The 27,502-nt window shown below is 47.4% G+C and overlaps 1 protein-coding gene across 2 annotated transcripts in view; it reads left to right on the top strand.

Annotated features, from left to right (window-relative positions):
- The window catches only part of MSH6 (mutS homolog 6), a 687,900-nt gene that overhangs the window by 292,060 nt on the left and 368,338 nt on the right, over positions 1 to 27,502 (top strand). For both annotated transcript variants that reach the window (XM_069608414.1, XM_069608413.1), the window contains exon 2: positions 14,957 to 15,159. In XM_069608414.1, coding sequence (XP_069464515.1) covers positions 15,000 to 15,159 — 160 coding nt within the window. In that variant the 5' untranslated portion in view covers positions 14,957 to 14,999. The remainder of the gene's footprint in view (positions 1 to 14,956; positions 15,160 to 27,502) is intronic.

Below are 27,502 nucleotides of genomic sequence, written 5' to 3'. Positions count from 1 at the left end.
TCCCCTCTAATTGCCGAGAACCGTGTACCTGCAGCTCTGTAGTGTCCTTTTCTGAGGGACGCAGTCGCTCCTTCAATGGTGTTTCGGCTATGTCCTGCAGCGACTGCTTACTCTGCACGGCCTCTCTGGCTGGCCCAATCCCAGCAGTCCACTTTCTGCATCAGCTCCTTGACACCAGGTAAGGGTATTGTCTCGCTCTACGGAGGGACATAAAGGGTCACCATTCCATTGGTGATGGGATTCAAGGAAGGGTCAGCAGCCAAGCATATTTAAGAATTCCTGTTCAATAAGTTATCAGTTCCCATGTATGCAACAACCATTTCGGACATTGGTCTTAAAGTAGATGTTATAGATGTTTTCACTTGGGAGTCCTTGTCACCAAAAGTAGTGTCACCCCCAGTGAGATCCTGCTTGCCCAGTCCCCCTGGGAGTGTTTTGTGTAGCAGGCTCACCTCCTTGGTCTCAAAGGGTGTGGCTCCCCCAAGGGGAGAAGGGACAAATTCCCTGGATTCGACTATGCAGGCTCTTGCATAAATGGAGGTACTATGGGTAGGAAGACCTGTCTGCAGGGAATTATTTTGCAGTCATGTTCAGGTTTTAGAAATATGTCTTTTCAAAGCTAAAGAATTGGGTCTTATATGCCATTGGGGCCCCTAAAAGCAGGCCACTGGGACACTATAGTTGACTTTCTGGCTTATTATTGGGAATGCACCTGCAGATATGGGTGGAGTTGGTTTGATGAGGTTCAGCAATGTGTTTCTACAGCAGCAATTGGATAGAGACTCCTGGAGAACATGCACGTGATTAGTTGGTGACTTGAAAACGGAGGCAGCTCTGTGTGCCGTGCAGCGGCTCAACATGACTCTAAAGAAGTAGGTTGCTTGAAAGCAGTTTGTGCCCAAAGCTGTTCATTCAATCCTACTTTTTATTTTTGTATTGTGTTTAGCTTACAAAAAACCTTGCACAACATATACAGAAAATATACAAAAATAGAAATTTAAAGAAAAGAGTGCAACATTTTTCCTATATCTACTTAAACTTGTAAAAATATAAATAGAACCATAAAAATGTTCAACATGCATCCTAGTAAATACACAAACCATCAACTACAAAAAACAGGAAATCATTTCATATTAACAACAAAAAAAGAAAGAAAAAGAAAATAGCTCAAGTAACAAGATTCTGTTTATCCAGTTCTGTAGTTACTAGCATCAAAAACTAATTGAAGGCCAAGATCAAAGAAATGTTGGTTCCCTACATACAGCTACACCAAAAAAGGTTCATTGAGACTTCGGAGTCTGTCAAATCTGTCTTTGAAAAACTCCAGATGCTTAGCATTAAAAAAGGACACATGGTAACTGTGTCTCAAGGTCTCGCAAGCATCCTAGACACCACAGAATCTACTTTGGTTCTCAGAATGTTTGAGAGAGTCCTTGCAACCATGCTGGAGAGTCCTTCCAGTGCCCGAACCTTACAAGGATCGGCATCTGGTTGAGTCTAAATTGCATGTAACTCATTCGACCCTTCATACATGGAAACCTTTGAAGATAGAGTGGTATGCATTCCCTAGCATGCCCAAAATTAGAATATTGCCTATAGGTCAAATGTGGCAAAAACAGTCTCCACCCAATAGGCCATAAAGAGTCCTCTTCACAATCCCTAGTCGTTGGAAGGTTGGAGTTTTCCCATAGCCCATAAAATGTCGTCATGTTCCCAGGTACACTGACCAGTAACGGGAGGCCTAGATCAGAACCTCCAACCTCGGAGAATATTTTAGGTAGAGCGAATTTATTCAAGTAATAGGTCTTCCAAGCTCCAGCTTGTATAGGGCAATCTAATTGATCCTTATTAGAATCTAAAGTACTATTTACAGTGGACCAGAATTTACCATCTTTTCCCTTACAAAGATGTTCCATGATAGTCTGATGTTTAAGGTATTGATCCATCTTCAGGGATCTAATGAGGTTTTTATGCCTAAGAATAATATTTCTTTCTGCGACCTCAAACTAAGGGTGACTATATCCCTTCGTTTAGAGAGCCTTGAGTTATGAATTCTGATGTCACCAAGTGGTCCCCGTAACTTACTGTAGGCATTATCACCCAGTTTACTGACCTTAAAGGCACAGGCAAGTATAATGTTGTGATATGTATTAAACGGCCTATAAATACTAGTCCGTACATCATGGGAATAAACATTATCCGACAGTCCATAAGGAGGCGTTTAAACCTCAGGATAGTGTTTCTATTCCATTTGAATAGACTGTTCTCCCTTGTTTACTAATAGTAAGCCCCTACTTTGCTGTGGGATCCTGCCCACTGTCTGAGGTTACAGTAAGACCTTCTGGCCTTGATAAACAGGAAGGTTGTACCAGTGTCTCAGCAGCAGACTCTTCACAGCAAGTCACTTTTAAATGTTCCTATGAAGTGAATGCTGGCGGATGGCCTGTCCAACCCTCGTTGGAAAGCTTTATCTTCACCTCATTGTCTGAGGGCTTTGGGTAGACTGTACCCCCCATAGAGTTCTAGTGAAAAGTTTCTGGAGTCCAAAGATTATTCAGCTAAGTGGGTGCCACAGCGGATTGGTCAATTTCAAGGCCTCTGCAATGATCCAATCTCTGCTGTTAAAAGAGTTTGCCTTATGTCAGCTCCCATAGAGCCTTGCCTGCAGGACGTTGGAAGGGAGCACAGGTAGGTGTGGTCTGTGCAATTTCAAGATCGGGACACCCTTCCCATGGCAATAACCTATCTTATTCCACCCTTTCTGCCAGAGACTCCAATAATTATTGCCCTGGTGAGGCTTCACAATTTCTTGTCAGGGCTTCCTTTTAAGGTGCTGTCCCCTCACCTCTCCTTACACCTGGTGGTATATCCTGCCCTTTCGGGGAAGGCGTCAAGCCTCCCCAATGAAGAATAAACCGTGCTTTAGAGCTGGACTCAGCAGTTTGTTGTGGGTGAAACTCTGCACCAGAGTGTGATGCACAAAAACTAACCGTGACAAGAGTCACTAGAAACTGGATTGACAATAAAATGACAACTGAAGTTTGTCAATAACTGCATCTCCCCCATTGTCCACCATATTAACCCTAATATAGCTTTATATTTGACCAATGTGCCTCCAGGCCTTGAAGGTATGCATTTATATATTTGGATTGTGGGGGGCCCACTGTTAAGGGCCGCCCATGGCCAGAATTAATTTAGATTCCTCCATACTGTTTGCCAGGAATGAACATGTTACTATGAAAGTGCAATGTTGCTGAATCCTTAGAAGCTGCTGGTATGTCACAGGTCCAGCAAAGAGTACACATGTGAACTATATCTTTTCAGCATGCAGTACTAAAAGTGAGGCCTGATTAGTGGAGTTCACTTCCTGAGAATTGCCAGCATACTTTTGTTGCCAAAAGCCTGTGATACCACCCCCCCCCCGATTGCTTTTCTATCATAGCGAGATATCAACTCGCTCATGTGTATCATAGCTTATAAACTTAGTGCCCCAGGTACTCTACTCGCATTCAATATTCTGTGGTCTCCTCCCTACCATCGAGACCCCGTAAACTCGCCTAACCCCAATATGACGGCAGATATTCTAGCCAACTGTGCACAACCTAGTACTAATATAATGTCAAGTAATCCTTGTAATACAGATACTAAGAATACTAGACTCAGCTCTAGATTAACCAAACTCTTTGAACCCTCGCCAGATCCTTGTCCCACTCCAATAGGAAAACTATCAGTCCTATTAACCAATATACTACCAGTGCTAATCCCACTTCTAATAAACCACATCTCCATGTCAACACTAAGTACTGTACAGGCCTTCAACATAAGAGAGCGGATTCCGCAACATCCCACTTACCTGCAACAGCTTTCCCTACCTCCCCACTTAAGGGGGCTCTAATAAACGCCAGGTTTTTGATTGCACACGCCACAGAGATTGCCAACCTGATTCTGGTAGAAAACCTTGACTTTCTCGCCATTACCAAGTCATGGTTGCATGATGCTGCAGGCGCTATACTCGTACTAGCAGTCCCGGACGGTTACACAATTCTCAGACAGGACAGACTTAAAGCGCGAGACGGAGGAATCGCCATCTATAAATCCAGCCTATCCAGGAGACTCGCACCTGCCCAAGATATCCAATCTTGCGAAGTTCTTGCAGTCAAACTCCCACTTATCAACTCCCAGTCCCTTACTATATATCTAATTTATAGACCCGCTCGCCCTCTTGGGACCTTTGAAGAGGATATCTACACAATACTCTCAAACAACCTTAAAACCCCATTGCACCTTCTACTTCTAGGCAACCTCAACCTGGGCTTCAATGACCTAGTGGATAAACATGCTACTTCTACTGCCAACATTTTGTCTGAACTTGGCCTGACCCAAAAAATTAATGCACCTACTCACAACAAAGGGAGAACCTTAGATTGGGTGGCCGACTTCAACTGTATGGCCAACATTATTTCTATACCCCCCAGGCCCCAAGCCTGCACGGATCACGCCCTCCTGTCTTTCGCTCTCACAACAACCAGACCCCTCTCCCAGTTATTCCTACTGCCCCACCCAGCGCAACCAGCAATTAAAAGAATATTATGGCAGACAAACTAATTCCCGCCATTCTACCAACCCTTAAATCTCTTGCGGACAACCTAGATCCCGGAACACTGGTTGACAAGTACAACAAAATCATGCTTTCATTGCTTGATATCATTGCCCCAATTTAAACTTAAAAAAAGCAAGCCAAAAACCCATTTGAGCAAATGGTTCACCCCACAGCTAAAAAAAGTACGTCCATTAAAAAGGAACTGCGAAACCTCCCAGAGATCACTTCCCTCAGAAGCAAACAGAATTAAACTGACTAAAATCTCCTCCCAGTACAAAAAAGAAATGTGCCTGGCTAAATGAGAATCCTATAAGAACCGCATTTCTCAAGCTAATTCCAGTAAGAAGGAATTATTCATAAGAATTGGACACCTAACCCAGCTCCTGACACCTGTACCAAAGACAAAACCTGGTGTTCAGACATCCAACAGGCGTTGTCTAACAAAGTAACTACCCTCCAAAACAAAATAACTCAAATAAAAGCTTCTCTAAGCTTGCTATCACCGCCTAAAAATAAAACATCCGAAGTCATCACCAAAAATTTGACCCCTAACACCACTTCCATCTTTTTTAACTTCACTAAAACCTCCACTCTTGAGGTTGAAAACGTTATTCGAGGGGATTGGGTCCTCCGACGTATTCCATATCTATGACATGTAATCACCACAGCTGTGCTGCTTCGGAAACTTTTTCGGCGCCTGCGTCGATGACGTCGATGCGCCGTCGTCGAGGACCTTCTCCGACGTCCAACGTCATCCGATGTGATAAGTAGGACGCACGATGCCCATAGCCTCAGTTCCGTTTTTTCCGCGAACGTGTTGCTTCGTGTTTCTCGGTTCTAAGCCTCGACTCTTTGGAGTTCTGTTCTTTCTGGTTCTTCGAACCTGTTCGTTTGTGAATTTCCTTCGGCGATGTCTTCCACTTCGTCTTCAACCCCGCGTCCGGGCTTTAAGAAGTGCGGGGAGTGTGGGCGGTGACTGACTCGCACAACGCCTGCCTCTGGTGCCTCGGGGAGGCCCACGACACGGATGACTGTATCGACTGCCAGTCGCTCACGTCCAAAGCCTTACGCGAACGTAAGAAGAAGTTGTCGGTAGGTCGGGTGTCCAAGCCCCGGAAGTCGAAGTCGGCGGGGCTTTCGACGGATGATTCGAGGGGTGACTCTCCGCGTCATCGTCGGAAGTCTCGTCGGTCTTCTTCTAGGAGTGGGTCTCGCCACTCCTCAGCCTCTTCGAGGCATTCTCGGAAGCGCCGTCACCGGTCGCCTTCCAGGTCCTCTTCCGAGGATTCTGCACGGCACGTCGGTTACCCCACCAGCCGTGCGACGCCGGAGGAATGGGCTTCCTTCGGGAAGAAAATGTTGGCGATTCTTGAGTCGCAGGGTACTCAGCCGTCCGCGCCCCCGAGTGGGGTCGGCCGTGTGAGGTCGAGAGACGCCGCTCGCAAGAGTGGTCGGCACGAGTCACGGGAGCGGTCCCGTTCGGACAAGGAGGCTCGTTCTCGCCGTACCCGTTCCAGGTCCCGGTCCTCGACGCGTTCGAGACCGTGTGCTCCTGTGAAGTCTTCGAGGAAGACATCGTCTGAGGCGTCGAGGGCGTCGACAGGCTTTCTCGAGGCTCCGGCTTCGAGGACGTTGTCGAGGCTGTCGACGATCAGGTCGGCGAGGGACACGCTCGGGGCTCCGGCTTCGAGGGCTGTGTCGACGCCGCCGATACTGGAGGCGCTGCATCTGACGTCGACGCCGATTTCCTCGACGCCGATCCTCTCGGCGCCGTTGCCGGTTTTCTCAGCGTCGGCGCCGATTCGCTCGACGCCATCGACGCCTTTCGTGTCGGAGGTGCCCCGTGTCACGGGTGCACCCCCTAGGAAGGCTCTGGTTAAGAGCAAGCACTCTCGGGTGCCTTTTCGCCACCTGGAATATATTTCGGAGGCGGATGAGGATTCTGATGGCCTGGTTCCTAGTCAGGTGCCAGATGAAATTGTCTCGGGCCATAGTCAGTTTGACGATTTGAGGCAGTCACTGCATGATGCCAGTGGACTGGACACCTCTCCGGAGGTGGAATTTTGTAGGCCTGAGCCTGGCTCCCATGCCGATTCCTCGTACCGGCGCCTTATGGCTAGGGTGTCTGAGTATCTGGGATGGTCTGCTCCCCCAGGGGAGTTTGTGCAGGATGATCTGACGGACATCCTTGATGTTGGTCCCCCAACTGACCCGGTACTGCCGTTCCATATGGCTTTACAGAGAAGGGTGGCGGCGGCTTGGACTGCTCCGGAGAGTCTCCCGGCGGTGGGCAGATCCTTGTCGCGTAAATACCGTCCAGCCAGTAGCGACCCCTGCTACTTGACCAGGCACCCCACTCTGGAAAGTTTGGTGGTGCAGGCGGCCACGGCCCCGGCAAAGCAGGCGTCGTACCCTACCATCCCTCCTGATAGGGACGACAAACGTTTTGATGGCTGGGCGAAGAAAGTGTTTTCTTCTGGTGGTATGGCGCTTCAGGCGGCCAACTCCATTTGTGCCTAGTCACGTTTCACGCACACTCTGTGGAACTGTGTTGCGTTAGCGGCTGAACATATTCCCGAAGGGGATGAACGGGATGGTTTCCTTGCTATGGTCCAGGATGGTAAGGATGCCATGTGTGAGTCCGTTCAGTCGGGTCTGGACTTGGCTGAATGCGTCAGTAGGTCCATGGCGGCGAGCACCGTGATACGCAGGTTTGCGTGGTTGCGGAAGTCAGGGTTTGCTCCCGATGTGCAGTCCCGGCTCCTCAACATGCCCTTTGACGGTGAACACCTTTTTGGCAGCAAGGCTGACGAGAGCCTTGAGAGGTTGCAGACCTCAAAAGCTGCAGCGAAGTCGTTGGGCGCTGCAGTTCGCCAACCTCCGCCTTTTCGTCCTAGGGGACAGCAGTGGAGGGGTGGTTCCTTTCGCTATTACTCATCCTTCAGTAAAGCGAGAGGAGCTGGCAGTCAAAGAGGCCAACGCAGGGGTACCAGAGGTGGACGACAGGGTACCCGTGGTGCCAAGGCCGCTCGGGCAGTTGCCTCTTTGCCCTCAGGTAACGCCGCAGCCGCTCCCACTCAGTCGTGAGGCCATGTCCCATGGTTCGCCGGTTGGGGGAAGGCTGGCGCAGCATCTTGTAGAGTGGCAAGCCATTACTTCAGATGTGTGGGTTCTGGAGATCATAACCCACGGCTACTGTCTTCCTTTTCGGCACAGGCCTCGCGACAATCCACCGGGGAACCTCTTTGCAGAGTCCGGATTCGCTCCTTGCGCAGGAAATTCAAGCCCTGCTGGAGAAAGGCGCCATAGAACTGGTGCCTGTAGCGGAGAGGAACAAGGGATGGTATTCCCCTTATTTTTTGGTTTCGAAGAAAGACGGGGGATTGAGACCCATCATGGACTTGCGCGGTTTGAACAAACTCCTCAGGAAGGACAAGTTCAAGATGGTTACTCTCTCTCAAGTCCTCCAGGCCCTTCAGCTTCAGGACTGGTTGGTGTCACTCGACCTCAAGGATGCTTACTTCCATGTGCCGATCCATCCCAAGCACAAGAAGTACCTGAGGTTCACGGTTGGCGACTCGCACTTTCAGTTTCGGGTCCTGCCGTTCGGATTGACCTCCGCCCCGAGGGTTTTCACCAAGCTCATGGTGGTGGTGGCAGCGCATCTCAGGCAAGGGGGATTCACGTCTACCCCTACCTGGACGATTGGTTGATCAGGGGGAGCTCTCCTGAGCAAGTCCTGGATCATCTATCGATCACCTGTCGCTCCCTTCACAGGCTGGGCTTCTCCCTCAATTTAAAGAAGTCCCATTTGACGCCAACACAGCGGCTCCAGTACATCGGAGCAGTGCTCGACACTTCCCTGGGGCAGTGTTTTCCTCCCCAGGTGAGGGCTCTTCACATTCAGCAGATGGTGCACAAGTTTCAGCATGCCCAGACGCTCCCAGCGTTCGAGTTCTTGAGGTTGCTCGGCCTCATGGCATCCTGCATTCTTCTGGTGCCAGAGGCTCGCCTGCGGATGAGATCTTTGCAGTGGGCACTCAAGACGCAATGGTCGCAGTCCTCCGGCAGGATATCGGACTCGATTCAGGTGCCGTCCTCGGTCGCCCGGGACCTTCTGTGGTGGGCCGTCGAAGGCAACTTGATGAAGGGGGCTCCATTTTGGCTTCCCTGGCCGGAGGTGACGATCGTGACGGATGCATCCCTCACGGGATGGGGAGCTCATGCCAACGGGCTGACAGTCAGCGGTCGTTGGTCTCCGTCGGAGTCCAGATTCCATATCAATCTGAGGGCCGTCAGGCTAGCCCTGAAGGCTTTTCTGCCGTCTGTGCGAGGGAAGAATGTCCTGATCCTGACGGACAACACAGTGGCCATGCACTACCTCAACAAAAAGTAGGGGGGGGGCAGGGTCACTTCCTCTGTGCAGAGAGGCGATGCAGCTCGAGTTCTGGGCCATCCAGCAGGAAGTTTCGATCTCGGCAGTTCATCTGGCCGGAGCCGAAAACGTGACGGCGGACGCTCTGAGCAGGCAGAGCGCGATCTCTCACGAGTGGGAGTTGGCTCAGGAGATTCTCCTGGAGATCTTCGCCCTTTGGGGGACCCCTCAAGTGGATCTCTTCGCCTCCAGTGTCAACCGGAAGTGCGAGAGGTTCTGCTCGCGGGAATTTCCTCCAGAAGGAGCCTTAGGAGACGCGTTCGTGGTGGAGTGGTCATTCCCGCTGCTGTACGCGTTTCCTCCAGTCCCCGTCATCCCGCAAGTGCTGCGGAGGTTACAGAAGTTCGGTTCCCGCATGATCCTCATTGCCCCGGCGTGGGGTCGGAGGACGTGGTACCCGGACCTTCTCGACTTATCCATCTGCCCTCCACGTCGTCTTCCCTACCGAGACGATCTGCTCTCACGGGAGGGGGGTCAGGTTCTCCATCCAGAGGTCAGATCCCTCAACCTTCACGCTTGGCTTCTGAAAGGTTGAGGTATAAGGATTGGGACCTCCCTGAGGACGTGATGGAGGTGTTGCTTTCGGTCCAAAGGCCGGCAACAAAGTCTCTGTACCGTTGCCGTTGGCGTAAGTTCTGCGACTGGTGCAGAGTTCAGAATGTGGATCCTTTTGCATGTGACATCCCCATGGTTCTGTCCTTTTTACTTTCTTTGGCCCACAGGGGCTTGCAAGTGGGTACCGTTAAGGGTTACCTGGCGGCACTGTCCATCTTTAAGCGCTCGTCTGAAGAGTGTTCTTACTTTAAAATCCCTTTGATTTCACAGTTCCTGAAAGGGCTCACTAATGTGTTCCCTCCGTCACCTTTCCTGGTGCCCGGTTGGGATTTAAACCTGGTTCTTAAGTTTCTTATGGGTGCTCCGTTTGAGCCTTTACATTCTTGCCCTTTGAGGCTGTTAACTCTGAAAACTGTGTTTTTAGTTGCGGTTACTTCCGCTCGCAGAGTGAGTGAGTTACAGGCACTTTCAGTTAAGCCTCCCTTCACTGTATTTCACAAGGACAGGGTTGTCCTTAGAGTTCGTCCTTCTTTTCTTCCGAAGGTAGTGACGGAATTTCATTTGGCCCAGAAGGTTGTTCTTCCAGCATTCTATCCTCCTCCGCATCCTGGTAAGGAAGAGGAGAGGCTCCATAGGCTTGATCCTAGGAGAGCTTTAAGCTTTTATGTTTCACGCATGTCCCGGGTCAGAGTGGATGATCAACTCTTTATTGGTTACGCTGGAAAGCGTTTGGGGCAAGCTGTGACGAAACAGACTTTGTCTCGCTGGATTATTTTGGCTATCTCGGAGTGCTACCGTTTGGCGGGTAAGGACCCAACGGCTGGCTTGCGGGCCCATTCTACCAGGGGTATGGCTGAGTCTACTGCCCTGCAGAGGGGTGTTCCTATTCGCAACATCTGTGATGCAGCCACCTGGGCTTCAGTACATACATTTGTACGTCACTATTCCCTTGATTCCATCCGAGCACAGGATCTGGCCTTTGGCAAGGCGGTCCTTTGCTCTGCTATTTGATTGGCTATTCTACATTTTGATTCTAAATTCTTTCCCTCCACCTTGCTTTGGTACTGCTTTGGGAGTCTGTCATAGATATGGAATACGTCGTCGGACCATCCCATCGAAAGAACGTTACCAGGTAAGAAAGTAACTTGTTCTTCTCTCGCTCAAGCCATCCAATTGCCAGGGCGACCTTTGTCCAGCCCAGCTTATAAAGGATGCAGCGAGGGAACTTGCTCCTTGTATCTCCAAACTGATCAATGCATCCTTCACTTCTGGAACCATCCCTACTAACCTCAAACATTCATGGGCGCTCCCATTGCTAAAAAACAAACCTTGGACCCACTCATACCAACTAATTACCGTCCCATTACGACAGTACAATTTCTCTTAAAAATTCTAGACAAGGTTGCCTACCTTCAAATCCAGAAATACCTGGAACTTAACCACCTCTTAGGAGTCCGACAATTGGGCTTCCGTCCCCAACACGGCACAGACACTGCCCTCATCTACCTGAAGGCTCAGGTAGATGAGCTAAGGGACAAGAGGAAATCGGCCCTCCTTCTCCTCCTCAACCTCTCAGCTGCATTTGACCTTGTGGACCACAAGGTCTTATGCAGCAATCTAGACTCAGCTGCACACTTCTCCAAGGAGGCCATAGTCTGGATCGAGTCGTTTTTAAGCCACAGGACCATGAGGGTCTTCTCCGCGTCAGCAGCAGACCTCATTCCCATCCCCTGTGGAGTGCCCCAGGGCTCCTGCATCTGTCCCATGCTATACAACCTATTCACCAAGCCCCTTTCCGATGATCTGGACCATCTTGGTATCACCTACAACCTGGTATCAGAAGATACCCAGATTCTCATCCCACTTTCAGGGGATTATGTTAAGGATTTGGCCTTGGTGAATAGTTTCTCATCATCCAGGCATGGATGGTGACCCACGGTCTATGACTGAATGATAAAATAGAGCTCATCATCCTGGGCACCCCCACTAACCTCAATAAATTGGGTCCGTACTACTCCTCTTTCATAATCTATGGCAATCTCATCAAAGTAGCCAATGAGGTAAAGACCCTTGGCTTCTACCTTGACTCCACTCTGTCCTTCACCAAACAAGTGAAAGCTATGGCCACTGCCACCGCTTATACCTGTAATCCTATTAGAACTGGCAAACCCTTTCTCTGAGATTATAGTTGCATTATCCTGGCCAGAGCCCTCATCCTCTTCAGGTTAGATTACTGCAACGCCCTTTACATTGGATCAAATAACTCGATTATCCAGAGAATCCAAATTCTCCAAAACAATGCTCTTAGAGCTGCTCTCGGTGTGACCAGAAGTTCACACATATCTGAGATCAGAAATCAAAATAACTGGCTCTCGACCCATGACAAAATCCAGCTAAAAATTGCGTCACTCGTCCATAAAGCTCTGAATAACGCTGCTCCCAGCTATCTCACTGAGAGATTCCGTAGAAGAACCTCCACCCGACCCCAGAGACTAGCCAACACCAACTGCCTTACCATCCCTAGATTTAAGCTATTGAAGGTTGGAGGCAGTAGCTTTCCAGTCAAAGCTGCCCAGTCATGGAATGCCATGCCACCTTTACTCAGAGATCAATCATTTCCGAAATTCAGACGGAACTACATTAACTGGATCAAATCTACCGATCATTAGGCCCTCTGCATTGTTGCTTACTTGCTTTCTTGTCTATGTACCATTGCTCTATTGCTTGTCATGTACAATTTATTCCTGTAACCTAAGCTTTGTATCTCCTTGTATCCTTTCTGCGCCCTGATACCTTTTGGGTCTGGTGCACATTATAAATGAGAAAAAATGAACAACATGTTTAGTTTATTCAACATCCCTGCAATTGGAGATTTAAAAAAAGGGTGAGCTACTGACTACTCTGGGTCAATACAGCATGTTCTCACACCAGGCATCAAAGGTGTACTACGTAATTGAGGGTTGTGGGGGGGGGAGAGAAACGGGATGCAAGACTAGTGTTTTGTTAGTGACGTGTACGAGGCCATGGCCAGACTATGGATGAGAACTTATAGCAAAATGCGAAAAAATATCCTACCATTCCTATCATTCACCAACAAAACTACTGTCCTAGTTCTCATTTCCAGGTAAGACTATGCCAATAGCTTGCATCTAGGCATGCCGGAACGACACCTAAATAAACTCTAACTCATACAAAATGCGGCAGCAAGCCTGATCCTTAAACTACCCCAAAGAGAACACATTACACCAGCACTGAAAACTCTACACTGGCTACCCATCAAACAGCGGATCAAGGTCAAATAAATGTGCATAATGCACAGAGCAATCCACGACCAAGGCGCAGAGTTCCTTAGAAGAAAAATATACATCACACAACAAGGCCACTCAGATCCAGTAGCGACATCCGCTTGGAACCCAAATCATACATCAAAAGAAAACTGAGGATCCTCTTTCTCTCACCTCGCACCAAAGACCTGGAACAAACTACCAAAGAACATACGGAACACAAGAGATCACCTATATTTCAGGAAATTACTCAAATCCTGGCTCTTCACCCCATAACTAGAAAGAATGCCCTTGGGGGCATACACAGCGGAAGCAGGCTGAGGGAGGAACCTATTCCCTAAGCCTGCAACCCTTAATAGAAGTAAGGATATATACCGATCTACAACATATCCACTTATTGAAAGATAGACCATCTACAATCATACCAAAGAACGACCACAGATAAATCGGGAAGGAAGGCAAGGTATGACCTAGCAATAACACCTTGGCACACATTATCACAGTCCGCATGTGGCCACCGACCGTAAATAGATGGGAATGATAAAATAACCTCACTACCTAAGTAGGGGATAATGCTCGACCACCCGGGTGTACTAAGCTCACATACCTTAGCTGGGAACCAGCCACGCCATAGCCCTAGAAACTAGACAGTCCGGAAAGGTAAGAGAAAGCATATACCTACCCAATGGACCACTAAGAGTAAATAGATGCAAAGGCGTAGGGGAATGATAATATAACACTACTATCTAAGTAGGGGATAATGCTCACACGACCTAAGCTCAAATAATTTAGCTGGGAACCAGCCACGCCATCGTCCTAGAAACGAGACAGTCAGGAAAGGCAAGAGAAGGAATATACCTACCCCGTATGACAACCGGATACATAAAACAAGAACAAGGATTAAGAGACAAATGACCCACTAATCAAAACCTCAAATTTCTGCATACTTAGCTCACACAAAAACCCACACAACCACTTCTCTCACAGAAAACCGCACCCACTTCACCACACCGCAACAATCAATCAATATATAAATCGCAGCAGCACACAAGGACTCTTTTTGATCCTGTATTCACAACGAAGCTCCGCGCACTGTGAAAACCGAACTGAAGATGCCAACAGGACACCACCATCTCACTTTCCTATGCCCTCTTCACCCTCTAACCCAACCCCACCTCTGTTTGCAGATCCGCCTGGAGACCAACGGTACGCTATATAAATACCTTTAACATTAAAAAAAAAGGGCTGCAACACTAAGCTGATGGGTGTAGACTCGAGTGTAGGGGGTTGCCAAATCAAAATGTTCAGTCTAGTCGGCTTCACACCACACTGCCCGCATAAAAGGGGAATGTGGGGATTCATGCGACTGAGGTTGCGGACGTGAGGTTGGGCTACTTTATCAAATGATTTGGGATTATTTGAGAAGGTCTACCTTTTGGGAGAATGCAGTTCAAGCCATGTCTGAAGTACTGAGCACTGACGTCCTCCCCAGTTTTGAGCTGGGTGATGATTCAAACTTTGAACCACCTATCTGGTACGGAAAGGAGTTTTGTGAGATTTGGGTGACAATCTTGGCTTCTCGAGTGATTGTTAGAAATGCGTCTGCTGTGCCTTAAGTCTGGAAACAAGCCTTGATTTGTTGGGTTCTGAATCATGGATAGGTTTAAGTGGTACCAAATTCATCCCTTGCTAGGAGTAGACCACTGGGTGATTGGGTTAAGGTTTACATTATTAGTTTTCTTGAAGCCTAATCTGAAGAATTGTATGTGATGTACTGAAAGTTGTATGTTTGGGTAGGAGGAAGTTCTAAACACGGTTTATTTGTTGCTGAGATTATACAAATAGTTAATGTATTTTATTGTTTGCAAACAAAATGCACCCTTTTGTATTGGACTATTGTAATGTTTACTGTTAAATCTTTGAATACAAACAATAAAATAAATCTTGTCCTGCATTAAGGTTTGTAGTCCACACTACTGGGCGTTTAAGGCAAGGTAAATGTTTCTGAGACACTCATCATATTTTTGTTTACTTGTAAACTGTTTTCCTGGCACCCATTATGTATTTGTTTGTTTATTCCAGGGTCTTGTGCATCTTTGCACCAGGAGATTTGGTTTGGGCTAAGATGGCAGGCCACCCCTGGTGGCCATGTCTTGTGTACAAACACCCTACAGAGTCCACCCATCTGAGAGGCAAGGGGAAGGCTCTTACTGTACATGTGCAATTTTTCGATGACCCCCCTATGAGGGGCTGGATTCCAATGAGGAATGTAAAGACCTATAAAGGTAAGAGGGTAACGTGTATGTTTCAGAAGTATTGTGATCCTTGTTTTAGGGCCTTTGTCAAAAATGTTGTGTTTACTAGATCGCACTTGTTCTGGGCCTATATAATAGGATCATTTTGTAAAGTAAACCACGTAAAGCTGAATGTACAATATATAGGCTGACACGAAATGAAGAATACAAGTGTTTGACAGGTAGACCATGGACTGCACACTATCCTGTCGTAATGCTGCTGCGTGTGATTCAAAGTACAGCGTCATTATGTGTCAAACAGAAGTATGGTGGTTCTGGCGTGGGGGCAGCACATGGATTGGGCAGGGCTTTGTTTCTGCACTGGCAGGTATAGTTTCCTGCAAATCATAGTAGGCTTTTGTCCTCCAGATGTCATGTGGGAGGGCTTTTCAAGAGCATCTGGTATAGTAAGGAGGAGCTATTGGGAATCTAATAGGATTGATTGATTGCTTGCTTGCATTGTGAATTTGGCAACCTGACTGCCGGGCTCATATGGGACCACATTGTGGGATGCTGCAACAACATAAGATTGCTGGAGAGACTAGAGACAAACCCAGGCCTGGGTCCCCAAAGTGGTGACCTCCAGAAAGAGTGCGCTCAGTTAACAAGCCCCCTGGGAACCAGTGAGTACAAGTCTCAGTGAGAAAGGAAAGCATTTGCTGGCTTCAAATGTGGTCGCCAGACCACCCGTCCTCTTACTGCCCAATTCTTTGCCCACAGTGCCAAAGTGTGGGAAGAGGGGGCCACACAACATGAGCCTGCAGAGTGTTAGGTCCAGAGAAATCCAGAAAATAGATGACTTTGTCCAAACCCTGAGAGATTTCTTCAGTGGTTGAGGAACGTGTTGATGCCCAGTGATGCTGCTCATGTCTCGACGGCACAAAACTGCGAATGATGGTGTTGGAATCGCGCTACAGTGTCATGGGTGCAACATTTGGGTAGTCCTGGGCTGTAAATTAGCTGTGCCGTTTCTCCCAAGGTATATGGTGGCACGGACATCAACCTCCTTGTTTTTCAATGTCATTCAAACAGAATACATAATGCAACAGCAACCGATAAGATAATGACATGCCTTTATAAATATGCATATAGGGGAAACGTTTACGTAAGATTTAAGGACATTTACATGTCAAAAACCAATAGGATTGGATGAGAAACTGAGATCTTTCTTTACAGTGAATCGTGGAGCTTTGAAATGATCAAACGGGTCGTAACACTTGTCTGCTTTGCAATTCAATAAACTTAAACTGTCACGACTAATCCTCTGCAAGAATATTTACACATGCTGAGAATAATATATTAAAACTTGCTGAAATTGATATGGGATGGAATTGCACAAATGGGCACAGTTAATGTTGAAAAACATAATTGTGTCTGTGTTGTGCCATTGGGCATAACCACACAACTAGTGCACATGCAAGAGCCCTTGTGAGGAAAGTGTAGTTGTATCTAAACTGCACAAAACTGGGTGTGTTCCTATGCCCCAATCTGTGTATACATCATGCATCAAGACGCTGCCCTCACTCGCGCCCTAGATACCCATCAAGTGTGGGGAAATGCTGTTTTAGCATCCCAGAAGTAACTTATCTTGGGCGTTCTATGAGCACTTCTGGCATCCATCCTAAAATTAGCTTACTGACAGCTGTGAAGGGCGCTATGTGTCCTGAGATGAGGCACTATGAGCCTTCGGGCTAGCAAAAAGTCAGGAACTTGGCATCACAATGTGCCCCCCTCAGTGGCCTACTACGGTTGAATGAACAGTAACTCTGCATGTCTGAATACAAGACTGCTTTTAATCTCATCAAGGAGAACATCAATCGTGCTCCTACTTTGGGATTTTCAATCCCTGTGACGGGACAATGCTCATAACGGACAAAAGTAATGTGGGGATGGGATTGCTTGATGCAGTGGTGAGAAGGGAAAGAAGTTATTGTGACCTCACCCTGCATAGCATACATGGGGCTGAAGTGAATAACTCTTTTATTGAAAAGGAGGTTCTTACTTGTTAGGACATCTAGCACTTAGTTCTTCCTGGGGAGGTGGGGGTTGAGGTGGGGGTTGAGGCAGGGGTTTACCCTTTAGTGTGAAGACCAACCACCAACTGTTGCTGCACACACTATCCATGAGTGGACTGCCATTGTTTCCTCGAATACTTCAGGGGTACATGTATAGGGTGATGTACATCCCGAGGCACAAAAAACATAGTCTTGGTTTGTTTATCTTGGTTGCTGATGAATTCTGAGGTGGCAGACGAGGACTCTTGTATTGCGCATCGGGGCCCTGGGGCAGTTGAGCGCATACCTTGCATACATGTTATGCATACATTAACATTGTACATAAGGATATTTGCAATTTACAGTATTGTATGGCCAGACTGGCGGCAGTTAAAATGTAGGACATTTGCATATATAGAGGTGTGTAAACAGGCACCACGAGGACGAAGGCTAGGTGTGATTTTGGTTCCAGAAGCCTGACTTGACTTTGTTCCTAAAGATCATGAAGGAGGTCTCAGCGCTGATGTTAAGGGGGAGTGCGTTCCATTTTTTTGCAGCAAGGACAGGGAAGCTGACTCTGCCGGCACTTTGTAGATTGACTCTAGGAGTATTTATGCAATGGGTTTGGGCTGTTCTGATAGGTCTGGCTGAAGTGTGCCTAGTAAAGGTGTCACAAAGGTAGGAAGGCGCTTGATTGTGTAGGGATTTATGTGTCAATGCTAGGGCTTTAAGGTTGATTCTTTGGTTGATGTTTGGCCATTTAAAGTTTTGTCTAATGGTGGAAATATGTTGATTCTTTGGGATATTACAGGCTGATCTGACGGCATTATTCTGCATTACTTGCATTTTGTTTAGGTTTTGTTTAGAAGTTCCTAGGTAAAGCGCGTTGCAATAGTCTAATTTGGATAGCACTAATGCTCTTGCGACTGATACACAATTGTTTGTGGATAGGTAAGGGCGACAGGCTGTGATCAGCTTGCAGGTATAAACTGTAGCTGAGGCAAGTGCATTGGTTTGTTTCTTGAAGGATAATGCAGCGTCAATATGAATACCCAGTGTTTTCACACTGTGTGCAACATTAATGGTGTTACCATCGATGATAAGTTTTGAAGGCAGTGTCAAGTTTACTTAATTTGTTGGGGGAACCGAGTAGTAGGAGTTCAGTTTTGTCATCGTTTAGACATAATCCGTGATTAGCCATCCAGGTTTGTATTATGCTGTAGATATTGTTCAGGGTATTGCTGTCTGCTGTGTAGTCACCAGTGATGGGGATAAGGATCTGGGTGTCATCAGCATAGTTTGTATACGAGACACCCAGATGGTCCAAGATATCGAATAGAGGTTTGGTAAAAACATTAGAGTGTGGGTGATGCACATGATCCCTGAGGGACTCCACAGGTTACTGGTGATGGTGCGGCTGAGGCTGAAAGGGCAAAGATGCGCATGGATCTATTGTTAAGGAATGATCTAATCCATGTGTTGGCTTGGTCGGAAAAGTGTGCAACGGATGACAAGTGCTTGCATAGTATGTTGTGGTTGACTAGATTGAAAGCCGCCGATAAGTCGAGTAGTAATAGCAAGGCCAATTTACCTTTATTGATGGGTGCTTTTGTCTCACAGGTAGAACATGGCTCCAATTCAATCAAGGCTAGGTTTATTTGTCACAGACATTAGTGGCAACACCCTGTTGAGCTGTGCTGCAGCTGAGGCTCTTGGAATAGTGAGTTTCACTTAGTGTGTATGTCGAGGATTTACAGGCGACACTTGAGAGATTTGCAGATGTGCTTGTTGAATTGGTCAGCTGGTGGGTGAACTGATTAGACTGCATATAGACAAATTTGTATGCACAGTTGCCCTGAAACACCAGAGTTCTGTTGCTTCTGAGGGAGCTTGTGGATAAAGAACTGGAGAATCTCATCAATCTTGACATCGAGAAGGTGGATGGGCCAACCCCCTGGGTGTCACCTACTGTCATTGTGAGGAAGCCTAAGCAACCTGACTCAGTCAGAATCTGTGTGGGCGTGAGGCTGCCAAACATACGATCAAGAGGGAGAGATCTAACTCCCACGATTGACGATCCTATCGCCGAGTTGCAAGGTTTTTCTCAAAGCTTGATGTAAGGGCCGTGCACCACCAGGTTGTGGTGCGCCCTGTGTCCCGGTATATAACCACCTTCACGACCAAGGGTTGTACAGATGCAAGCATCTCGGCTTCGATGTCTTTAGCTGCCAAGGTTTTTTCCAAACATTAGGGGTGCTCTTGCTGACTTGGAGGGTGTCTTAAGCATTAGCGATTACATTCTGGTGTTCACAGGGTCTGAAGTCGAACACTTGGCAAGGCTAGTCCAGACGCTGGAACACATCCAGTCCCTAGGACTCATGCTGCATATGTAGAAGTGCAAATTTCTCAAGACAAGAATTGAGTTTTTCATGTTCAAGGAAGGAGGGGTGTCGCCTGATTCCCGAAAGGTGAAGGACATCATGGATGCCAGCCCCCGAAGACAGGTTTGCAGTTTCCTGGGTATGGTAACGTACTGCGGGAGATTTATAAGGGAATCTAGCCAGGCTGTCTGAGCCATTGAAGAGCCTGACAAGAAAAGATGCTGTCTGGCAGTGGGGCCCAGGCTGCATTTGATGTGAAAATGGCCCTTGTGGCAGAGCACACAATGGCTTTTTTTTTCGACCCCGTTCCTTCCATCAGAGATGGTGCTGGATGCAAGTGTTTGGTCTTGGGGCAGTCCTGACACAGGTTGACGCCAAGGGCGAGGAGAGGCCCATAGCGTTTGCCAGCTGCGCCCTCTCCGATACGGAGCAAAGGTATTTTCAGATTGAACGTAAGGCGTTCCCAGTGCTATGTGGTGCAGACATTTCCGCCTATATGTGCTGGGAAGGCCTGTGACGGTGGTGAGGGGCCACAAGCCCCTGTTACCGGTCATGGCGGGGATCGTCCTCCGAGCCCCCAGCCAGGATTGAGCGGTGGATGTTAGCCCAGGAGTACAGGGTCTCGTTGGTGTACCTACCTGGTGCCAACAATGCAGCGGACTAGTTGTTGAGACATCCGCAGAAGGAGGCCGATGGGGCGAGCACGGAGGATCATGTGCAAATGATCGAGTCCAGCCCCTCCAAACACCATGCCTGTTCAGGAGTTGAAAAAGGCGTTGGAGGAAGATGAGTGTTTTAGCCTCCTATGAGGGGCCCTGCAAAAAGACCATACTGGAGGGTCTCAGCAAAAGAACCCAGGAAGCCCACACTGCATTAGAGAAATTGTGGAGCGTGCAGGACAAACTGGCTTTCGCAGAGTCGGGTCTCCTGTTAAAGTGGGCCAACATGGTGGTATCTGCGAGTAAGATCCAGCAGGTGATTGCGCTGGCCCAACAGGGGCTTCAGTGGGAAGACCAAAACGAAAGCCTGCCTGAGACAGTCTGGTTTCCAGATCTAGAAAGGAAGGTGGAGGAGTTTGTAATAGGCTACATATGGTGTCAGGTGGCTGCTCCGACACAAAGAGAGCCCTCTGTGTCCAGCAAACGCGAAGAGCACACCACACAAAAAGTTCAGTCTGCCTGCTGTTACTGCTGGGTACTCTGTTGGATTCATTGTTTGCTGTGGATTGTGTGCAAGCTGCTGCCTCTTTAATTTGTAAAGACTGCCTACAAAAGCACAACGAGGCGCGCAGAGTTCGGCAGCGAGTCCAGTCTGCCTCAGTCAGCCTCGAGCAGCCGACACAGCCGTGCTCTGAAGCCTCCCCTACGACATTGTAGACGGTGCCTGCTTCAGTCTTGGCTAAGCACTAGTGCCTGCTCCGGAGGGGTCCGAGCCATCTGTACTTCTGGAAACATAAGGTGAGAATTGTACACCTCGACACCTGTAGTTGTCCATTTGTTAGAAATACACATTGAAAAACATTGGAAATTGCAGTTATGTCAAGTTCAGGTCCACTAACGTGGCAAAAGCTGTGCAGCAAAAAAAACTGAATTACGTGCAAGTCAGACGGTGCAGTCTGGCTGTGTGCACGAGGACAACGAGGTGATCGAGATTTCATTAGCAAATAAAGAGGAAACTGTGACACCGTAACATCCCCAAACATTTGTTCTCAATTCGATGCTCCCCCAATGTCAATTACGATGACTGGAATGAACAACCAAGGCAACTCCGTACTCGACTATGATCATGACTTGACAAGTGAGCCAATTGAACCAATTTTGGCTGAAACAATTATGGTCGTTGCTACAAGCCGCCAAGATCATCAACTTTCAAAGGGAATGCGTGGGAGAAAACTCTGATATAACTGACGCTGAGCTCTTAGAAGTCAGCATGCGGAATGATGAAAGGACTGGCGATCAAATGATAGTTTTGACTCCAGATAAAAGGAGCAGTGCTAATATTGACCTAGATGTAAATGCCCCGGATAACCTGATGGATGCTGTAACCAAAGAGAAACCAATAAACCTAAAGGATGCGGACACAGAGAGACGAGGATATCGAGACTCGCCACAACCAATTGTAGTGCATCTTCCATCAAATGTGAGTATTGATTCTCAGGAACGACTACCTGTTCTGGTAGAGACGCCCCGTCCTAGCAGGCAATGTAAAGATTGGACCAAGATGTCGCTGGAGCCACAAGCAAGTCCACTGGTGGTTAAGAACTGCATGCATTCTGGCCTAAGTCTACTAGCAGGATATGAGATCCCTACACATATGGCAGCCCACAATGAAGTTCTTAATTCCCGACACTCTAAAATGCAGACTTCGATGTGCTTTCCTAGGTCAAGTCAAGTTGGAACGATATCATCATTAACCCCTAATGGCAATTATGACTATCTGGCCCACAGAGAAGCACGGCTAGCCAGGTGCCTAAAGGCCGACTTTGCACGGTGAAGGGCCAAGCTTGATGCCAGTTTCAACATGACCGCAATTGGCGAACTCAAGTGGCGGCTACCGGGGCGCCCATCCAACGCGACTAAATCCTCACCGAAATGAGGCCTCGACAACGTGTGAGAGCGTCAAAAGCATCTAGTCACATCTATGTATCGTCAAGCACACCGCAAAATTACAAGAAAACACTGACACCTTTTGCACAAGGAAGAATGCCTCGACTGCATAGACCAAGTAGGCATCCAAGCATGGAACATGGGATGGACCCTACAGCAAAACTTCCTGTAAATGCAATTTCTCCTAACTTAACATCACAAGAAACTGAACTATCTTGAAATTCCAGCATCCAATAACGATAGTCAACAACCAGAGAATCGGGGGACTGTCCTCAGTTGCAATTAGCATGCAAATATATAACGTGATGGCTGCGACCACAGCAGCAATGCTGCCATTTGTAAAGCTGTATGAAACCTTGAATGACAGTCAAAGACCAAGTTTCTTTACTTGGATGAATGAACGCAAACATTTCATCTCTGGAGCATGGACTCTATCGTGGGCTCTCTTTGTGAAGCCTTCTAAAGTACACAGCCGTGGGAGAGGTACATGTGGACTTTTGCTCAACAGGAAGGGACGCACACCTTCTGGTGGTGGTTGATCAATGGACAAGGGTAGCCAGAAGTAGAGTTCCTGGAATCGGTGGTGTTTGACGATGTGGCGGCAGCATTGGAAAAGCTATTTGCCGCTCACTGCCTGCCCCAGGTGGTGTGCTTTGGCCGCTGTTTCAAGGGGAGAGTTTCGGCCAGCTCATGAAGGAGCATGGGTTCCACCAGCAGAAGATCATGCCAATCTGGCCGAGAGCAAACGGAGAAGCGGAACACTTCATGAGGACTCTCAATAAGGTGTTCCGCATTGCCCATGGCCAAGGACAGTGTCTCAAAAGGCCCCACCCCCCACTGTTCAACCGGGCTTTACGGAGGCTATGTTCAAGAGATGGGGAACTAGGAGCTGGCAAAGATTGAGGGTGACAGAGTAGCTGAGGAAAGAAGAGCCAGGAATGAAGGGGAGAACATCCAAAGAAGGGTCATGCCACATCCTCATGTTGCCAGGAGAACAGGTGATTGTGAGAAACAGGTGCCCCCAGGGGAAGCTGTCGCTTCCATATGAACCCAACCACATGGATGTGGCGGTAGTAAAGGGATCAATGGTAACCGCATCTGACGGTAATGAGTCACGAGAAATGCGAGCTTCTTCAAGAGGATCGGAGCGAGCCAGCAGCCAGACATGCCCCCCCGAGGAGGGTGTGCCGAAGAGTCTGATGGTGGAGGGGACTGACCATTCTCCTCTCCCTGAACCGGGGAGAAGCAGGTGAGGCGAGGCCGAGCTGTGAAGGGGCCGGCAGTATCCGCAATGTGGTGTGAGGGGAGGACCTGCCCACCTCAATGACTATGTTCTGGACGCATGAAGTAGGCGCTCGACGTTGGTCAGAGTGATTCTTTTATTGTGTTATGAATTGCCAATGTTATGTGATGTCAGGTTTTCTTCACTGTTTTTGTTCTGAAAAAGGAGTGTGGTGTTCTTTAAGATACACATGTGACAGAACTACCTCTGAAGCCCCTTCCATCTTCTTTTGGAGGGCCTTCTCTGGTAGCCATCCAGTACTGGAGTAGGTGTAGTATAGTTCTATTTTACTGTTCCCCCTTATTGGAGATGGTCTGAATTCGGCCACATTTCCACAAAGGCTAGCAGTTGCAATGCAGTCTTGGAGCTGGTTAAACACTGACTGCACGTCCAGAACTTTTTGGGTATTGAGACCTGAGATTGAGATTCACAGAACCATCCACACATTTTACTTACAAATTTGTTGAAACTGCTTTCCTTAATTTATTTAATGATATTGGTGACAACCCAATTGGATTGGTTATTTGTTTATTTTCTACAGTGATTGTGCATTATGCAAGTACTGATGTTTTGTTTCGAATATCTTGAAATGCACACAAATGTTACCGTTCTCCAGCATGGATTCACATGCTCATGAATATTCCCCGTCGTCAGGCCAGGAATCCTCGGTAAAAGAAAAAACAGTTTCACTTCCGTTTACAAACTGTCTTTCTCCTGTAAACCAATCACTGAGCTTTGGGTCATACTGCCCTAAGCCCCTCCTTTGGCAGCCATCTTCAGATTTTTTACTGCACGTTCAAGTGTTGGGAGTCCTCGGTTTCGGTCTTGGAGCGTTCTAAGTTTTTCGTGCTTTTTTTTTTTGCTAGAAGAACCCTATTTTTTTTGTTTGTTCAATCGATCCCTTGTGCTCCATCGTCTATTCATCCGATTAACGGGGACCCGTTTTTCTGCATCTTTCATCACCCCATAAGGGCAAAATCGTTGAGAGTTTTATTCTTGGAAGTTTCCAGAAGACCATCGGGCCTACACCGCGCCGGACCATGTCGGAGGAGAAGGACGGGGCTTCCCTCTTAAAACTCTGCACCAGCTACAGTTTGCAGAATGTTTTCACGGACGACCAGCATTCCCAGTGCCTTAATTGTCTACACTGACGCACAAGGAAGAGGATTGCAAGATCTTCCGTGGCTTCTCAAAGCGCACGATGAAGGATCGATACGTCCGGCTGGCGACGGGCATGCCTCAGCTGGATCCAGCGAGCCAGAGCGGGCTTAGAAGTCCTTTGAGGGCACTCCATCTGGTAGGGTACAAAACAAGGCCAAACACTGTGAGTCAGCTTCTGTCTGGGTCGCTGCGCAAGCGGGTCCCGTAACGGTCAGGGCACGTTCGTCTCCATCAGCCTCAATCTCCAGCCACGGCTCTGGCTCTTCGTATAACAAAGTCAGCTATTCTGGGGAAGCTGTGTGAGAAACCGGAGAAGGCCAAGCAAGACAAGGCGTCGACCTGCCCGTGAAGGGACTGGTGGTGATCCCAGGGCAAGTCATCCTTTATCGAGTTGGTGGTGGCCTCCCTTTCTAAAGTGAAACGGGCTGACCCGATAACATCCACACCGTCACTTCCAACGACGAATATCAACAATACCGGCATCTGGCTGTCAAGCCGAAGAAAGAAACAATTTGGCAAATGGGAGCCCCAATATGAAGCAAGGAAAGCTCAGGAGGAAAGTATGAATGCAAAATGCCAATGCAGCTTGATGCGACGACAACAAGAAGAAACCATCCCTACCACGATGCTAGACCTGCAAAATCTAATGCTGGCGGTTTCATCACGGGCAATGATCCCCTTCACAAAACTGCAGGAAGCAAATGTGGAGGCAATGAAAGATCAAGCCACACTCCTAGCCCTCATTCACTCAAAACAAATACATATCAAAGCATTTGTGAAGAACATCCATAACCAGCTCAACCTTGAAGCAGAGGCAAGCGCACAATGGCAATCAAGATTGTTTGAGATGGCGAGAAACGACCGCAATGATAAAATGCTCCTAGCATCTGTAATCTTAGCAATGCTAGTGCACACACACTCAACAGAGAGACCCAATAGTACAAATGACCCGGGATCTCTTCAAAAACAGTTCCATAATCTGCTGGCACAGCCTTCTAATTTACAACAGATTATTGATAAGAAGTGACCTAGGGTAGATACGACCAACATCGATCATGAGGGAGACCGCAATGGACAGATAAATCACAACGAAAATCCACCTTCCTCTGCAATAGTGGCACCAGCCATCTCAATCGAAGACAAAATGGAGATCAGTATGCCAGAATCCAGTTGGCAGAAAGATCCCTAAACCAGCCGTTCCCGGAAATGATCCGGAAGCTTTCCGAATTTTTTCGCAGAAGAAATCTAACATACAATTTACTAACCAAGTTGAATAAAGAAAACAAAAAGGAAAACGAATGGATCAAGAGCCTTCCTTGGAAACCTCGCCACGCCAGGAAAGCTCAAAGATAAGGAAACATTGAAGAAGATGAACAGTGACACAACAAGGCATACAGCAAAATGCAATCTGCCACAGATCTCTCATAATCAACCGCAGAAAGAGCAAGGCCCAACAGCGCCAGTGGATGAACAACTTGAAAGACTTTTTTTTTTTTTTAATATAACAATGCATACGGACCATGACCAATTTATGCTGAAAGATGACGATCCTTCATTAATAGATCAGATCAAACTCAATTCAATGATCTCTCATGCAAAGACATCTCTGACTCTGACCTAGCTGTCACTATTTGGGAATCTACTTCTGTGATTGACCTGGCATCAGATGCCGATGAATCAAGATCTCAAGGAACCAGCAATATCAGTAGGAGACAGATACGTCGGAACGAGATCTCAACAGATGCCACACGTTGCATGGAACTGAAATTGCTGATTTTGAACCCACGATCAATGAAACAAGAAAACAGATTGAAAATAGAAAAACTCGATAGTAGCAATGGCATACTCATACTTAATAGAACCAATATTCTTTGCCTTTTGCATGCTGTTCCCATGATAAAAAAAAACCAAGATCAGCAGACCTGAAACTGGTTCATTTTCTTCGACTCAATAATGGATAAAGTAATGATTGAACTCAATTCGACAGACATCACAAATAAAGTAATGCAAGCGGCAATCCAACTTCGCCAATTGGGATTTTCATGTACACATGCAAGTACAATGGATGACAGAGGAAGCTGACCAAACGACGGCCAAGACAAGAAAATGACATCCTTTCTCTCAAAGATGAAAGACAGCCCCAATATACAGGAATCACCATGGATACAACTACCAGGGATCACAGATCCTCATTTAATGAGCAGAGAAACATCCCACGAACAAACTATACCAAACATTTCATCTGGAGAGGAACGCAAGAATCTAACACTTCACTGATTTCGAATGGGAAATGGTCAAGAGAACCATCAACAAAGCCATTTCCTATCACTATGCTCTTAGAACACAAGAGGTTTCAATCATCTCTTCCATGACAATGAGAACAAACTATCCAATTTATCTGCCTACAGGAAACTTGGATATCGGACCGACCTAGCTCTGAAGGCTATTACACTTTTATGAACCCAGCACTCCAGCATATCAAAGGGCGCCCAACTGACCCTCATCACAAAAGAGGTAAAGGGAAAAATACTTGAAGCCAAGAACATAAATCCATAGACTTTACAATTTGCGAATATTATATGCATCCTCAACACGAACAAAACTCCCATGGACTAGAACACAGCAAGCAATTCTTGGTATAATGAACCTATAATGGAATTCATTTTTAATCACTGATGACCTCTTTATTGACACTGTTCACTGCAGTTGAATACTGCAACTGATAAATACCAGGAGATACAACAAATTGTATGTGAAGACTTGAATGTTCACCTTCAGCTCCACTGAAGTATTAATCCCACATCATAAACTACCGGCAAGAGCACAGCGATGGAACAAAGAGATGAACAATAGAAACTTGGATCTGATTTCATGTTCTCATTCCAGTCCTCCCAGATATAAACCCACTTG

Source organism: Ambystoma mexicanum, chromosome 4q, assembly GCF_040938575.1.
Source record: "Ambystoma mexicanum isolate Mex_15411 chromosome 4q, UKY_AmexF1_1, whole genome shotgun sequence".
Lineage (NCBI taxonomy): Eukaryota > Metazoa > Chordata > Amphibia > Caudata > Ambystomatidae > Ambystoma > Ambystoma mexicanum.
Note: the sequence above shows the minus strand (reverse complement) of the source record. Positions and strands in the feature narration are given on the sequence as shown.